This window comes from Choloepus didactylus, chromosome 14, assembly GCF_015220235.1.
Source record: "Choloepus didactylus isolate mChoDid1 chromosome 14, mChoDid1.pri, whole genome shotgun sequence".
Lineage (NCBI taxonomy): Eukaryota > Metazoa > Chordata > Mammalia > Pilosa > Megalonychidae > Choloepus > Choloepus didactylus.
This window is the reverse complement of record NC_051320.1, coordinates 93771353-93786535: the sequence shown is the minus strand read 5'-3', so window position 1 is coordinate 93786535 and position 15183 is coordinate 93771353. Positions and strand designations below refer to the sequence as shown.

General features: G+C 52.2%; 1 protein-coding gene across 3 annotated transcripts in view; it reads left to right on the top strand.

The window, feature by feature from the left end:
• The window catches only part of COL22A1 (collagen type XXII alpha 1 chain), a 299863-nt gene that overhangs the window by 44744 nt on the left and 239936 nt on the right, over positions 1-15183 (top strand). For all 3 annotated transcript variants that reach the window (XM_037803432.1, XM_037803433.1, XM_037803431.1), the window contains exon 4: positions 7925-7999. In XM_037803432.1, the coding sequence (XP_037659360.1) occupies positions 7925-7999 (75 nt within the window). The remainder of the gene's footprint in view (positions 1-7924; positions 8000-15183) is intronic.

The window sequence follows — 15183 nt, the reverse complement described above, 5'->3', positions numbered from 1 at the left end:
CCTTTCTCTCCTGGCCACCGAAGGGAAGGGAAAGGAAGAGCAATGAGCTTCCTGCAGAGCCAGCCCAGCCCCAGACTCTTCCGGAGCATCCCCTCCAGCAGCCCTGCTGAGCGCCAGCTGTGTGCTGAGCGTCACGTTAAGCCCATCAACATGGGCCCCTCACCGGACACTCCCCACAGCCTGCGGGGGTCACACCTGACTCCCTGGCCAGCTAGCCTTAGTTACCAGGGACTGGGGGCAGCGTCGGGCCCAGAGTCGCCCCTCCAGCCCTCAGGGAGAGACCCCCATCCAGGATGCCTGCCACCACCGCCTCACCGTCCATCCAGGTGGGTACCAGGTCACCTGCATTTGGAGTCTTCCCTGGCAGCTCTAGGCCTTGGGCACGTTGCCCAAGGGCTCTGTGCCTAGTTTTCCCGACTACAAAACAGGGAAACCGCACAGCCCGTGGGGCATTGTGAAGTTTGAGCGTCTGCGAGAACTTGCACTTGGACTGCTGTGGCACATGCCAGTCCTGTAGTCAGTGCCTTTGTTTGCATGGGAAGGGGCTTGCTCTTTGTGGTTTCTGCCTTTGCTCCAGCACTTGGTACTTTTCTGGGCTTTTTGACACGTTGTCTCATCGGCCACTTATGATGGGTTGGAAAGCGGGAGTCGTCGCTGCATTTGAGAGGCAGGTGGGGAAAGGCCCAGAGCTGATATGTGCCCAGGTCACCTGGGGTCCAGGTGCAGGCACAGGGTTTTAGCTCTGGTCCATCTGACTCCAAATAAGGGGTGCTTTCCTTGTCAGGGGTCCCCTCCACCTGCTGCCCACCCTCACCCCACGTCTGACACTCCCAGCTTGGCAGGACTTGTGCAGAATGTGCTCCCATCTGTCCATCTTGCTGTCTATCTGTCTGTCCATCCCTGTGGTGGCTCCCCTGAAGACCTGGGCCTGTTCCCCAGCCTGGCTCCTGGGTCCCAATGTGTGTGTTTTCCCATGCCGGGCCCTCTGTTGGGCTCCAGGCTCCATGGGAGTGTCTGCAGCCCACGCAGGCCCAGCTGCCCTGCGGGACTCTAACTTTACCTCTGGAAATAGCCCTGGCACCTGCCGGCCCCGCACAGCTCCTCCCGCAGACCGTCACCCTGCAGCCCCTCACCCCACAGCCTCCTGCTGCCCCAGCAGTAAGGGCCTGGCATGGCTCAGACCTGCTTTTAAATAGTAATGATAGTGAAAATGCTTTTTAACGTGCTAGTAAATCATGTTCTTTAGAGAAAACTTGAAATACAGAAAAGTAAAAGGAGATAAAAATCACCCAGTATTCTGCCTGAGGTACCACCTTTGATTTTGTCCGTGTTCCCCTGGCACCCACACTCCTGTCTGTGGTTGGAGGAGCAGGAGCATCAGGGTCACACTGAGTGTCAGATCCGTCTCCACCACTAACAAGCCAGTGTTTCCAGCAGGTCGTCGAGGGCTCCCAGCCTCAGTTTCTCATCTGCAAGGAGGGGGAGATAGGAAGGACTGAGGTGTGGCCGATAGGCAGCTGAGCCCTGGGCTGTCGCAGCAGCGGAGCACTCCTGGGCCTTGCCCCAAAGAGCGTGATCATCCCGTGTGTGTTCATAGATTTCTAGCCCCTGAACCTGACCTTACTCTTTCTACTCCTCTCGTTCTTCTGGGTGAGGGAACTTCTGGAGGAGCCGGAGAAGGAGGAGGGAGAGAGGGAGGAGGGAGAAGAGGAGGAGAAGAAGGAGAAGAAATAGAAGGAGCAGGAGAACAAGTGGTTGTAGTCGTTGGAAAAGGAAATTGGAGGCATGGGGTGTGTTTTCTGTCTTAAACATCGTTCATGGCAGAAAGCAAGCAGACCCCAGTTTTGCGTTGGGGCCAGTGGCACGCAAGCCTGAGGACAGGGCCGTGCTGTCCTGCCCCGTCCCCCGTGTCCCCAGTGCCCAGCTCAGAGCCAGCTGTAAAGTGGGCACTAACGAGCAGGCCTGGTGTGCAGAACTTGGAGAGCAAATGAACAAGCCAGGGTTGTTCTGGGGCAGAAAGGGTGCCAGGAGCTGCCTCAGGAAGATGCAAGCCAGCTGTCTGTGGGTGCGGGCTTTGGGGACTGACAGACCTGGGTCCCTCCTGGCTGGGTGATGTTGAGCAGCCCCTGGAGAGGCTGCGAGGTCAGCGGTCAAGAGCGGCTGCTGGAGCCGTGAGCCGACAGGGCACCTCTCAATAGCTCTGCAGCCTCGGGCATCCCGTGAGCTGCTATAGGCCTTAGTTTCCACATCTGTGAATAATAGCACTTTCCTCCTAATGCTGCGGGAGGATTAAATGAAATGTGTTACGGTCACAGCGTGCTTGGGGCCGTGTTGGCATGGAGCCAGCCATCTCTATGTGTCTGCTGTTTTGTTGCTTGGGCCTCAGTTTCCCCCTCTGAACATGGTTATAACTACACCAGCCCACACCCATGTAGAGAGCCCCCCATAGCACCAGACATGCAGGGCCCTCAGTCCCCGGGAACCATCAAAATCGCTCTCATTGTGAATGTTACCCCGGAAGGCTCAGGGTCTCGCCGGCCCTGGAGAGTGAGAATGTGTGGGCGATGGCCTGGCTGGGCTCGGAGCACAGAGGAGCTGTGGCAAGCGTCTGCTGCATGCTGACTCATCTCTCCCCTCCTCCCCCTCTTTCCCTGCTCACTTGGACAAACATACATCTTGTCTGTGGTTAGCATCACTCAGCAGCAGCTGCAGTGACGGATGGACGTGAATTGATTGCTTCCTCTCTGGTACCCAGTGGGGCCACCCAGCCATCCTCCCCTTGCTCCTGCTGGGCCTGCTGATCTCCTGGTCTGAGGCCACCGTCTTCACTCCCAGGTTTTAGATTCAGGTGGAGCCTTATTCCAATCCAAATGCCCCTGTGATCCGGCGAGTTTCTCAACCTCTTCTAGGTTCAGTTTCTACATCTGTGCAATGGAGCAGAATCTACCTCTAGCATGATTGTTGGGATGAAATCCGCAGCCCAGTGACTGGCACACAATGGACTCTCAATAGTTGCCAGCATCCTCCTTTCCCAGCTGGCAGAACCCTTGGCTGAGGCTGGGGGGTGGCATGGCTGTGTGTTGTGCAGAAAGAACCATGGATGTGTCAACTAAAACACAAGGAACTCGAGATCATTGTGTGCAACCCTCCCTCCCCTAACACATGAACACACTCCCATTTTCTCATTTGGTAAACTGAGGACAAGTACACTAAAGTGTCTTCCCAGAGAAACTGCAGTAAATTCCTGGTGTTTCCCTTTGGGGCAGCAGCCCTGGTCAGCCAGTGTCCATCCCAGCCTCTGTTGACGGCTTCTGGTGATAGAATCCAGACTGTGAGAAAACATGTCTTTCTCCCTCCAGAAGACTAGGTGCGCCACTTACCCAAAGACTGAGGGAAATGAATGTAAACGGGTAGACAATAAATGAATTCCAAAGGTACGAGGTATTTGCAATCAGCCATTTCCCACCCCCCCCCCACCATGCTTTTGAAAAGGAAAATCAACCAACCAAGAACTAATTAAAGACAAATCTTGGCTCCTGAGAACTCACCCCTGTCCTTATTCCAGAGATGCTTCTTACGTTGATCCTGCGATAGCCAGACAGATCCGTATTTATTGGGATAGTGAAGGTAAGCCAGTCTTTCCATTAGCTCCTTTACCAGGAAGATGATGTGTCAATCCTCAGCACCCTTGTTAACTGTCCTTGGGCATCCAGAAAGAGAATCTGATCCTCAGATCCTGTCCTCTGGCTTATCAGTGTTGCTTGCAGGAAGTGGATGCAGGCGAGTTTGGAATGCCCGCTGCTGAAGTGAAGAAAACCCAGCTACAGTGGCTCAAGCAAATAGAAGTTTATTCTTCTTGTGCTCACTCAGGTTGGCATCGCTGCTGTTGCTTCAGGGTTAGAGTTGCCATCTCCCCAAACCTCCTGGAATGTCCCCAGACAGTATGTCTAATTCTCAAAGGAGGAAGGCTGGAATTAATTTTTCCAGCCCTGTCTATCACCGTACACCAGGAAAACCAAAAGCTTTTCAAGAAACCACTCCTTCCCCAGCAATAGAGAACTTCTGTGTAGGTGTCCTTGGCTGGAGCTGGGGCACCTGTCCACCCATAGCTGCAAGGGAGGCGGGAAAGTGGGAAACAGGATGATTGTGATTGGTTTAGACCAGTGGATCATGACTTTTCCTCTGAGGTTGACATGCTGCCATTCTGAACAAAACGGCATTCTTTTAGCAAAGAAGAAGCATGGAATGGCTGTTAAGCTGGTAACCAGCAGCATCTGACACTCCTGCCTGGTAGGAGTCCAGGAGTCTATAAAACCTGCTCACTGGCCCATCAAAATCAGGATGACTTCCATGCCTGGATGGCTTTCCCACCCACTCCCACCTGTCCAGCATTTACTTCTCAGCTCTGGTGTCACTGGTCATTTCTGTTGAATAGTCACTCATGGCCTGGGGACAGGGATGCAGAGATGCACTGAGATCCAGCCCTGGTCTCAAAGATCCCTGCTTGAGTTGTTGACATACATTTGCACACCAATGACTTCAACGTGATGCTGTAAGGTCTGGGACTGTGGAGACACTGGGGAGGGGGTCCTTGCCCAGCCTAGGGTGAAATGGGAACAAAGTCCTGGAGGAATTGAAGGCTGAGCAGCATCTGAAAGTTTGAGGTGGCAGAGCTTTGTGGAGCAGAGCAGAGCCTTCCAGTCCCTGTTGGGGACACAGAGATGTCACCTCCTGGGGCTCATGTGGGGTGGACTTGGTCACCATAGTCAGCACCTTGAAGGCAGGGGCTGTGACTCACGTATTATCCACTCACGTGTCCCGAGAGCTAGCTCCATGCCTGGCATGAACCAGGAGCTCAATAAATATTTTAGTTTGAATAAATGAATTAATACAGAAATAGATCATTATCCCAGGTTTGGAAATACCTTGGCCAAAAGGAATTGGAAAATAGCATATAGCTCCAGACTAAGAAGGGCTTTGGATGTAGAGAATATCCAGCCAGCACAACCCCAAGGGCCCCGCCCGAGGGGTATTTTCAGAGGCATTTGTCCTGACTTGACTGAGTCAAATATAAACTGTCTGTTCGGCCTCTTGAATTTATGAAGCTTAGTGATGGCTCCAAAAGGGGATTTGCAGGTTGTTTTGGGAACAGTTCCTTAAAGCAGCTCAGGCAAGTTCTAAAGCCTTCGACAAGGATCCCCATCTTTCCTGTGTCCACGGTCTTTGGGTTGGCCTTGCCCCCCTGGGTGTGGGAATCGGGTACTCCCTTCAGGATGTGTACGGAGATGTGACTCAGTGGTGCTGCCTGCTCTCAGGGCTCCAGCAGTCAGCATCCAGAGATTCGCTCATAATCAAAGATAGACCCTTCTGAGTCAATGCGTTTTAAATGATGCACGATTCCCTGCCAGTCTTGCTGGCAGGCGGCCAAAGTGAACACAACTGCCTGTCACCCGCAGCTGTCCGAGGCCTGGGTGGAGCTGTCTAAGTATTGCTCAGGGCCCGAATCCTCTCTCGTATTTAGACCTAGACAGACAGCTCTTTGCTGTTTTGAAAATAACCCTGGTCTATGGGGTTTGTCAGACTGAGTGGTGTCTTTTAGGATAAACATTAAAAATACTTTTTCCCAAATAAGACAATATCTGATTCTGTCACCTTCATTGGTGATAGGTGAAGGGGCCCAAAACTGGTCCCACATGGAACCATTACACTTTATGCCCCTAAATATGAAAAAAGGATTGATGGGGAGGTGGAACTGACTGCCGAGGTGTGATTGACCATCAGCAGATTGCTTTGGGGCAGGATGGGTCCAAGGTGAGCGAAGCAGGGAGCTGCAGGGGAAAGTCTGCCTTAGCCCCAGCCCTGCTCTGGGCGTGGTTTTGCCCAGTCCTCAAAGTGGCCCTGTGAGGTGTTTCTTTATTTTAAGGCCCCCCACGTCGCAGAGGCTCACTCTGAGACGTAGCGTTTCAGGGGCCTGGCCAAGACCTCAGGGCTGTGTGGTAGCAAAGCCAACACTTGCACCCAGGAACTTAAAACCCCGTCATCACTCTCTCTGAGATTTGTGGGGCAAATGAAAGAGTTCCTTTTCCTTTCAGCTGTTTGTTTTTGCTTTTAAGCCAGGAATCATGAACATGTAAGATAAGACATGTATGTAAAATGTTAAGCCTTTTTATCATAATAAAACAAGTATCTCTTATTATTTTATGACTTGGCCTAACCCCTTTGTGGACCTGAGAAGGTTTTGAGTTATATGAGGCATGGATACCTCCAGTTGGTTGTTTAAAAATGTTATCTGTGGCCCTGTCTATAAGAATTTGGTCATTAGCCCTCAACGAGGAGACTCTTTTCCTGTTAACATATCATATCTAAGGGACACACATGTGCTTGACTTGTGTCACTCAAACCTAGCATCCATGTGGGCCGGGACGTTGCTGCCGTCCGTTCGACTGCTTCTTAGACTGCTTGTGGCTGTGACTGTCGCAGCTTGCCTTGTTGTAATGTCGCTTCTGCTCTTTCAAAGATAGTAACCACTGCAGCCCCACTCAGATCATTTATACAATAGGGCCTTGCTTTATGTAAATTCTTCCGGAACAGCACCTGACGCCCCTTGGGGTGCCATCTTCCAGCTGTCCTGGGTGCTCCGCTCCCGGTTCATTATCACCCTGAGGACTTGCACTTTACCGTGTGTCTTCATACCTTAGTACATGAAGTTCCCTCTGCCTGGAAAGCCTTTTGTTCCTTCATCTGTTGGCTGAATCCCGTAGTTTCCTTCAGAGGAACCTCATGGCCACCCTTCCAGGAGAGCATCCTTGACTTCCCCGAGCCGGGGCAGGGACTGCTTCTTGCCCCGAATGCCCGCACACGTCTCTGTCATTACTACGCTGTGTTGAGCCTGTGGATTGTCTTATCTGGCTCCCTCTGAGGACAAGGCTGGGTGCTCGTGATGAAGAGGGACAGAGCCTTGTTCGAATTTTACTCCCAGGGGAGAGCACAGTGTTTGCACACGTGGGTTTTTTTTTTTTTTAAGTTCAGTTTTATTGAGATATATTCACATACCATACAGTCATCCATGGTGTACAATCAACTGTTCACAGTACCATGATACAGTTGTGCATGCATCACCCAATCTATTTTTTGAACATTTTCCTTATACCGGAAAGAATAAAAAATAAAAGTTAAAAAGAACACCCAGGTCATCTCCCCATCCCATTTTTCATTTAGTTTTTGTCCTCATCTTTCTACTCAACCATCCATACACTGGATAAAGGGAGTGTGATACACAGGGTTTTCACAATCACACTGTCACCCCTTGTAAGCTACTTTGTTATACAATCGTCTTCAAGAGTCCAGAGTAGTGGGTTGCAGTTTGATAGTTTCAGGTATTTACTTCTAGCTATTACATGCGTTAAAACCTAAAAAGGGGTTATTTATATAGTGTGTAAGAACGTCCACCAGAGTGACCTCTTGACTCCATTTGAAATCTCTCAGCCACTGAAACTTTATTTTGTTTCATTTTGCTTCTGTCTTTTGGTCAAGAAGATGTTCTCAATCCCATGATGCCACATCCAGGCTCATCCTCAGGAGTCATGTCCCGCATTGCCAGGGAGATTTACACCCCTGGGAGTCCGGTCCCACGTAGGGGGGAGGGCAGTGAGTTCACCTGCCGAGTTAGCCTAGCTAGAGAGAGAGATAGAGAGGGCCACGTCTGAGCAACAAAGAGGCACTCGGGGAGACACAGAGTGGGTTCTTAACAAGGCCCTGAATAAAAGAAAAAATGCATAAGTGTGGAGCTGCCTCTGCATCTGCTGCAGGCTCGTAACACCTCGCATGTTGCAAGATGGGGTGGGGTCCCTTTGCTGTGTTATTTCTCAGGGTGGCTGCGGGCCCTGTTGGCTCATTCGTCTCTGTTTTCTCTTGCTTTTCACAGATGTTCTGTGCCCTAGCGTCCGTGTAGAAGGAGATCGCTTTAAGCACACCAACGGCGGAACCAAAGAAATCACAGGTAAGAGGGAAGCAGCGGCCCCCACGCGCCTGCCCTGCGTCCCGTTTGCTGAGCCTGGGCGTGATTCTGCGTCACTGACCCGGGCACATCCCCACCTTTCCTGGAAGTCCTGCCAGAATGACTGGACCTGTGTGGGTGGCAGCTCTCCCCAGCGAGCTGTGCAGCAGGGAAGGACTGGGCAGCCATTTGGGATTCACTGGCTGGCTTACGGGAGTTGCTAAATAATGCATTAGAATAATGAGTCAGTAAAGGGGTTGTTGAATGAGTAAGCAAGTGATGGGTGATGTGAGCAAAGCAGTAAGTAAACGTATGCGTTTTGGGGTGAAGGAGAGAGTGAGTCAGAGTTATAAGTACACGACTCAGTCAGTGAATGAGAGAACGAAGAGACGCAGGACCACAGATCACAGCAGGGATAAGTACCGCAGGGTTTTGCAAAACCATGCGTGATGCAGTGCCTCAGCGAGAGATGGGGATGGCGAGCCTGCGTCTCCAGCCTCCTGAGGAGGACAAGGGGGAGCGGTGATGAGACCCCTTTACATGCACAATTCCAGGGACATTTGTCCTCCTTATACCCAACATGGAAACCCCTCCAAGACGCCAGCCCTGCCCTCCTCACTAACACCCACTGGGGTCGTGCCCCTCCCCTCCACCCCATGTCCCCCTGGTCCTAATTCTTACCCCTTGCATTAGCCTGAGGAGTTCAAGTTTCCATCTGAGGCAGTAAGCCCTGTGTGATCAGGACTGGGGCTTTTGCCAAGGGCGGCCCATGCCCCCAGGGCCCCACCATTCCATTGTGCCCTCCCCACTTAAAGATGCCAGCACCTGCACCCCCACGGGATGTTTCTGGAAGGCAGAGGCTGCTCCATCTGTGTGCATAGTAGGCAAAGTGCACCAGGGTTTGACACTCCCCAGGAGCAGCCCTCCATGCGTGACTTGCAGGAGCTGGGGAGGAAGCAGCCTGACCCTGTTGCTCTTTGGGTAGATTACTCTGAGCTACGCCTTTTGCTTGATTTCCCAGTTTTCCAGATGGATCCTGCTGCAGACACACATTATTCAGTGCCCTGCTCTGTTGGCTGCCATCCTTCCCTGCTCACCTCCCAAGCCCTCCCAGATAAACGACAGGCACTTCTGGAGGAACCCAGCGGAGACAATGCTCTGAAACTCTTTGTCCCTGTGGGTGCCTGGACTACAGCAGGTGTTGCTATCAGGGTTTCTTTACCCAATTCAGGAGCAAAGATGACTTTCATTTTCTTTACCTTGTTTACTCAATTCCCTTGAAATACTTACATTTATAGCTGGGCCACTTTTCCCAGGGTGCAAAAATGCCAGGCAGCTTGACTCTGATGCTCTCACCTTTTGCCTCCCTAGTCCCCAGCTGAGCTGTCTTTGGAGGATCTATTATCTATTCTCTCAAGCCCTGATTTGCCTGCCCAGCTCCGTCCCAGGACACCTCCTGGGGATGTCCCTCTTTGCAGCAAATCCTCACCTTGCTGCATTGTCTGTATTTGGCTCCGTGGGCAGTGAGCCCTTCACAGCAGTGGCTCCAGGTAATTCAATATCCAATACTTATGCCCATACAGGAAAATAATAACGATCCCCCTGTCTCTATTAGCAGTGATCATCTCTTACTGAGCCCTTGTGTACCGAGTGGCCTGCCTGCATCTTCTTGTTCAAGCTCCACAGCAGATGTGCTAGGCACCAGCCTACATTCTGCAGTTGGGGAAACTGAGGTACAGAGAGATTAAGTAACTTGCCCGAGTTTCTGGTGGCGTCAAGATTCATGTTCAGACTGTCAGTGTGCACGCCCCGTGCCTGTGACTGCTGGGCCATGTGGAGGGGCCGGCCTGGATATGTATTTCAAGGTAATTGATTCAGCAAAAAGAAGAAAGTCATCCTTGTCTCAAGAATTGGGCAAAGGGAACTCGATTGCGATAGGATCTCATTTGAAGCAATGTCATGGAGGAAAGAGGAAAATATTCTTTTTCCTATTCAGTTGCCCTTAAGGCCTTTAGAGTTAGCCTGTTTCTCTGCCCCGGGGAGCTAGGCCTGTGGTGCAACGGAGAGGTGGTGAAGCTGACTCAGACTCTTCCAGATGGCCACCCCCAGGCAGGCCTCCAAACAGCGGGGCTCAGCCCCTTTGCTCCTGCTGCACCCACTTGGTGGACGGCAGAGCAAACTGAAGAGAGCAGCTCTCCCCCTGCCACCACCTCATAGATCCAGCCCACCGTGGTCTGGCGTTTGGAATGTTGTCCCATCCCTGTAACTGGTAGGTCACCCTCTGACACCACCCTGTTCCCCCAGCATCCAGAGCTGTCTTCTGAAACCCAGATTCCTTGGCTCTCAGGACTGAATCCGGCTCCTTAGCCCTGGGTGCATGTCCTGCTTCTTCTGTCCTAGCGTATTCTTGAGCCTATGGAATGCTTACTACCCACCCAATGTCCCGAGCTCCCTGGCTGACAGCCTCTACTTGGGGTGCCCGTCTCCACCTCGTCCGCTTGTTGAGTTCCTACTTACCCTCAGAGCCCAGTTCAGCTCTTAGCTCCTGTGTGAAATCGCTTTAGGGCCCACGGGCATTCATTGCTTTGTAAGCATTTGATTCAATCTCGAGAACTCAATTTAGAGGTGCTGTGGTTACTGGCTCCCCTGTCCACCTCCCCAGCAAGCAGCTGAGCTGTCTGGGAGCAGGACTTGGCCATACCTGGGCATTCACCTATGGGTCCTAAGGGCACAGGACAGTGCCTGGCTTCTAGAAGGCTCTTGAGAAATATTTGTTGAGTGAATGAGTATATGAATAAAATGAGTGAAGGTAAGAATGAAAGCATGAATACATGAATGAGGAGAAATGATGGGAGGATGGATGAATGGGTGGATAGAAGGATGGGTGTAGGGAAGGCAGGAAGGGAGGCAGGGAGGGAGGGAGGAAGGAAGGAAAGAAGGAAAGAAAATAAACAAATGAATCTGCATGTGATCTATAAGTCAAAATAAGGCTAAAGCTTTCCTGTCATGCTATAAACTAAAGAGGAGCAAGTATTTTTTCATGCTTGTGAGTAACTGATTCTTGCTGGGGGAGACTCAGGTGGTCTGTGTGTACATGCATGCGTGTACATATGCAGCATATTGTACCAATTCTGCAGCCTGTGGCCTAGGAGGGAGGCCCCACTGAAGTGTGGCTGGTGACAGGATGGAAGCGGGAAACTTCAGGATCCTGCTGCCATGTGGCAGCCAGGGTGCCCCGAAGCCTCCCCTTCCCTCCGTGAGCCCCAAGCTCCCAGGAAATGAATGGCAAAGCCAGGTGGGCATCCATGAAGGTGCAGAGCAGACACCCTGTTTGCACAGCTCCGGGGGCACAGCACCTGCTTTTTTACCCTCTGCTCTTACTAGAACGAGCCCAGAACCAGCAGCCACATGGGCGCTGAAACGAGAGTTACTGGGAGGTGGTGTCTCAGACCTGCTAATTTACATGCATTTGGGTAATAAGAGCACTTTAAATTCTGGAAGAAATGCAGTTCCCGAAGGCCTCACCTCCAGGTTTCCTTAAAAGACTCTGGCAATTTTTAAGGCTTCTCTAGGCTGGAACCTGGGAGATTGGAGGCGTCCATCTCAAACAGGTTCTGCTGCTCACTGGCTATGTGGTCTCAGGTCCAACTCCTGAGTGCTCTGAGCCTCAGTTTCCCCATCTGTACAATGGTACATCTGACAAAATAGCTCTGAGGGTCTGTCAGTTCTAATAGCCAAATATTCGGTGAATTCTAGCAACCAGAAGTGTTATCCTGCCTTCTTGGGATGCTCGCTAGTTACTGTTTGAGGAAAGGGTTAGGCAGGGTGCAGGTCTTTAGCTCAGTCCCAAACAGGCTGGATTCCTGCCTCCCCCCACCCCAGGGCCCCCACCCAAGTCATGCCCACAGTACCCGCTTAACAGCTCTCTCTAATCCAACCATTTCTCCCAGCCCTCCTGCTCCCCTGATCTGCCATAACCCTGTCAGCGTGCTCTTTTAAAACTGACAACGGACAGTGTATCTTCCCTGCTTTAACACCTGCCCAAGTCTCCCCATTGCCTTCAGGGAGAAATCAGAACTCCCCATGTGGCCACCAGCGTCCAGCCTTATCTGCCCCGGCTCATCTCATTCCCAGCCCACTTCTCCCTGTCAGTGAGCCTCTGCCCCCCAAATAGCCAAGAGTCTGCCAAGGAACCTGGCCCATTGGGCCCAAGGTCCTGTGCAGCTCCAGCTACCTCATCTGCTCTTTTTTCCTCCTCTGCCTACTCAGATTCTATTCATTCTTTCAAATGCAGGTCAGGCCAGGCCATGCCTCGCCTCCACTGGGAAGCCCTCCCTGACTGCCCCCAGTTGGGCATGGAAAATATTCCGCAGGCTCATATAAAACCTCAGACTTCACCCTCCTCCTCGTTCACCCAGGATACTGACGTGCCTTGTTCCTGAGCCAGTTCCCCTTTAGACTCTGAACTTGGGGGCTAGGGTTCTTGTCTATTCATCATTGGGATCTGAGCACTCAACTCAGCATTGAATAATAGGAGCCCACTTGATGGATGTGTATTGCGTTCCTTCCCCCCTCCTTCCCTCAACCGTGCCTCAAACAAGAATGACATCAAAAGCACGGGACTTTTTTTAGGGATGGGAAAATGAGCCAGGTCTGGTGCCCTCCCTCAAAGAGCCCACCATCAGGTACAGGAGGCCCAGACGCGGAGAAGCTGTGTGCACCTCTCCAGACCCATTAGGGACCTAGAGACACCGACCCTGCCCGGGGCAGTCAGACGGAGCCCCTCCAGGGCAGATGGAGGACCGGGAGAGAAGCCCACGGAGGAGCCTGGCCCGGAGCAGTTGCTCCCAGTCCTGCTAGATGCCACGTGGCGTGGCTGCTTCTGCGGCTTCAGCGGGGCGCGCCCTTGTAATTTCTGCATGAAACAATTGCTTCTTTATCTCGTGATTCTTTGCATCACGGTCCATTTACCTCTGGAACATTTTTCATTCTCCTTCCCAGCTCTTATTTATTTCAGGCAGTTCATCTTCTCTCTCGGGGCCCTGTGCTGCCTCCTAGTTAATTGCTTGTTGTTCAGAGTTTTGTGTGTGTGTTTAACTCTTTGCTGGTATTCACTGAAAGCAATACAAGTGTCTCCAGAAAGCATGGCTTATGTTTGCTGTTTCTTAAACTTTTATTTTTTATTGCTACGGTGGCGTTGTCTTGTGAGGGCTGGTGAAGGTGTGATGGAAGAGCAGGCCCTGCTGGGGTTCTGCTCCCCGACTTCTCCCAGGGTGGGCTTTGGGCACGTGTCTGCTCAGTTCTCCCTCCTCCCTCGTGAGCAGCCCAGACGGGCTGGCTGAGGACCCCTGTGAGGGTCTCTGAGTAAGAGCCTCCACCAGCACGAGCCGTCCAGGCGCGGACATCCCCGGGACCCTCAGGCAGTGCAGTGAAGTGGCCTTTAGCCCCTCTGTGCAGACGAGGAGCTGAGCTTAGGGGTTTGGAGTCAGTGCCCCAGGCAGGGAGCTGACAGTCCCAGAGCAGGGGGGTGAACCCAGGCACCTCTGGCTGAGCCCACTCCCATCCCTCTGTGCCCCCCACCCCGCTTCTTCTCCCAGCTCTCACTGAGCAGCAGCTCCCACCCCCACTGCCCACCACCTCGTGTCGGGAAGCCATCCTGGCATTTTGCCTGCAGGCAGGGTATGGAGCTCCTAAGAGATGGAAGGGCCCAGAGGACCCCCGACAGTGGTTGAGAGTAGCTCTGCCTTCAGGGACACACTGAGTCCCCCAGCAGGGCAACCCTACGAGGCCACCAGGACAGCGCCAAAGCCCAGTCCAGGAAAACCGGCACCTGGAGCCTTTACTGGAACAAAATCTCATCCCAAACAGGCTCACGGCCGTTACCTCTGGGTGGCAGTTCCATTGAGCCCTAGGATGGCGGGGTGTCGGGTCTTGTGGACCCCACTCTGTTCCGGCCACCAGCCCCTCCCGCTGTCGGTGCTCCCCAGACCCCCTTCTGGGTACGGGGCACCCCGGCTCACATGCAGCTCTCTGGATTGTCAGAAAAGCCCCCTAAAGTGGACCCCAGCAGTCCCAGGAGTGGCTCCTGGCTGGGCCCCTGGCTCCTGAGCTGTAGCCACTGGGACCCCCAGATGGACATGTGAATCGGACTCCGCACACCTGCAGGGCTGACCCCACTGCAAACGAGATCCCCTGAAGATGCTACTTTTAGTTAAGATGTGGCCCAACTCTCTTTACTTTATAAAGAGAGTAACCAGAAGTCAGAGTGAGAAAAAGCCATGGGAGGAGCTGGAAACCAGAAGTTGATGAAACCCGGAAGAGGAAGGAGAGGACTTGAGCAGGAACGTGAGGCAGGGACGCGAGACAAGGGACCCTAAGGGACCCCAAGGGACCCCAAGGACTGTCGCCGGCAGCACCAGAAAGTTACAGACTTCAGGGGAAAAGCATCACCTTGCTGACACCTTGATCTGGGCCCTTTAACCTCAAAATCGTGAGCCCAGAAATTCCCGTTGTTGAAGCCAACCCAATGTGGTGTTTTTCTTAGCAGTCAGGAAGACTCAGAAGCCATGTCTCCCGGGGTTCTGAAATGAGGGGTTATTTACTGCATAAAAATTGGGCATTTAATTCACTGTTGAACAAGAAACACAGGTTGAAAAATATATTGTCCAGCCACAGTGAAAATTGGGGAAAATGTGATAAGTAGATCTCAATAGATGCTAAAAGCATGAAGATAATCACATTCCACCCCTCGCTCATTTTACAGATGAGGGAACTGACGTCCAGAGGGGGAGAGTGACTCAGCCAAGGCCACACGATGAGTCAGTGTCAGATCCTCCCACTCAATCTCCGTCCCCAGGTGTCTGTGCAGAGCTTATTACGGGATAGGACAGTGATTACCCGCTCGTTCCGAGTGAGGGGTCTTTTTAAAGCATTCTACATTTAGTGAGTATGTACGGGGTTCCAGGCTGCTCTCGCACATTTTCTCATTTAAAACTCAAGACAATCTTTTAAGATACTAGTGCTTATTATTACAACTAGGATGTGTTTGGCTATGCTTCTGCCAGGCAGGCAGGCCCTTTCGGTGCCATTTCACCTGTCCACACCCAATTAGTTGGGGATTTATCATTACCACTGTCCTCATCTGGAGATAAAGAGACAGAAGCTCAGAGTGGTTGAATTAACTTTCT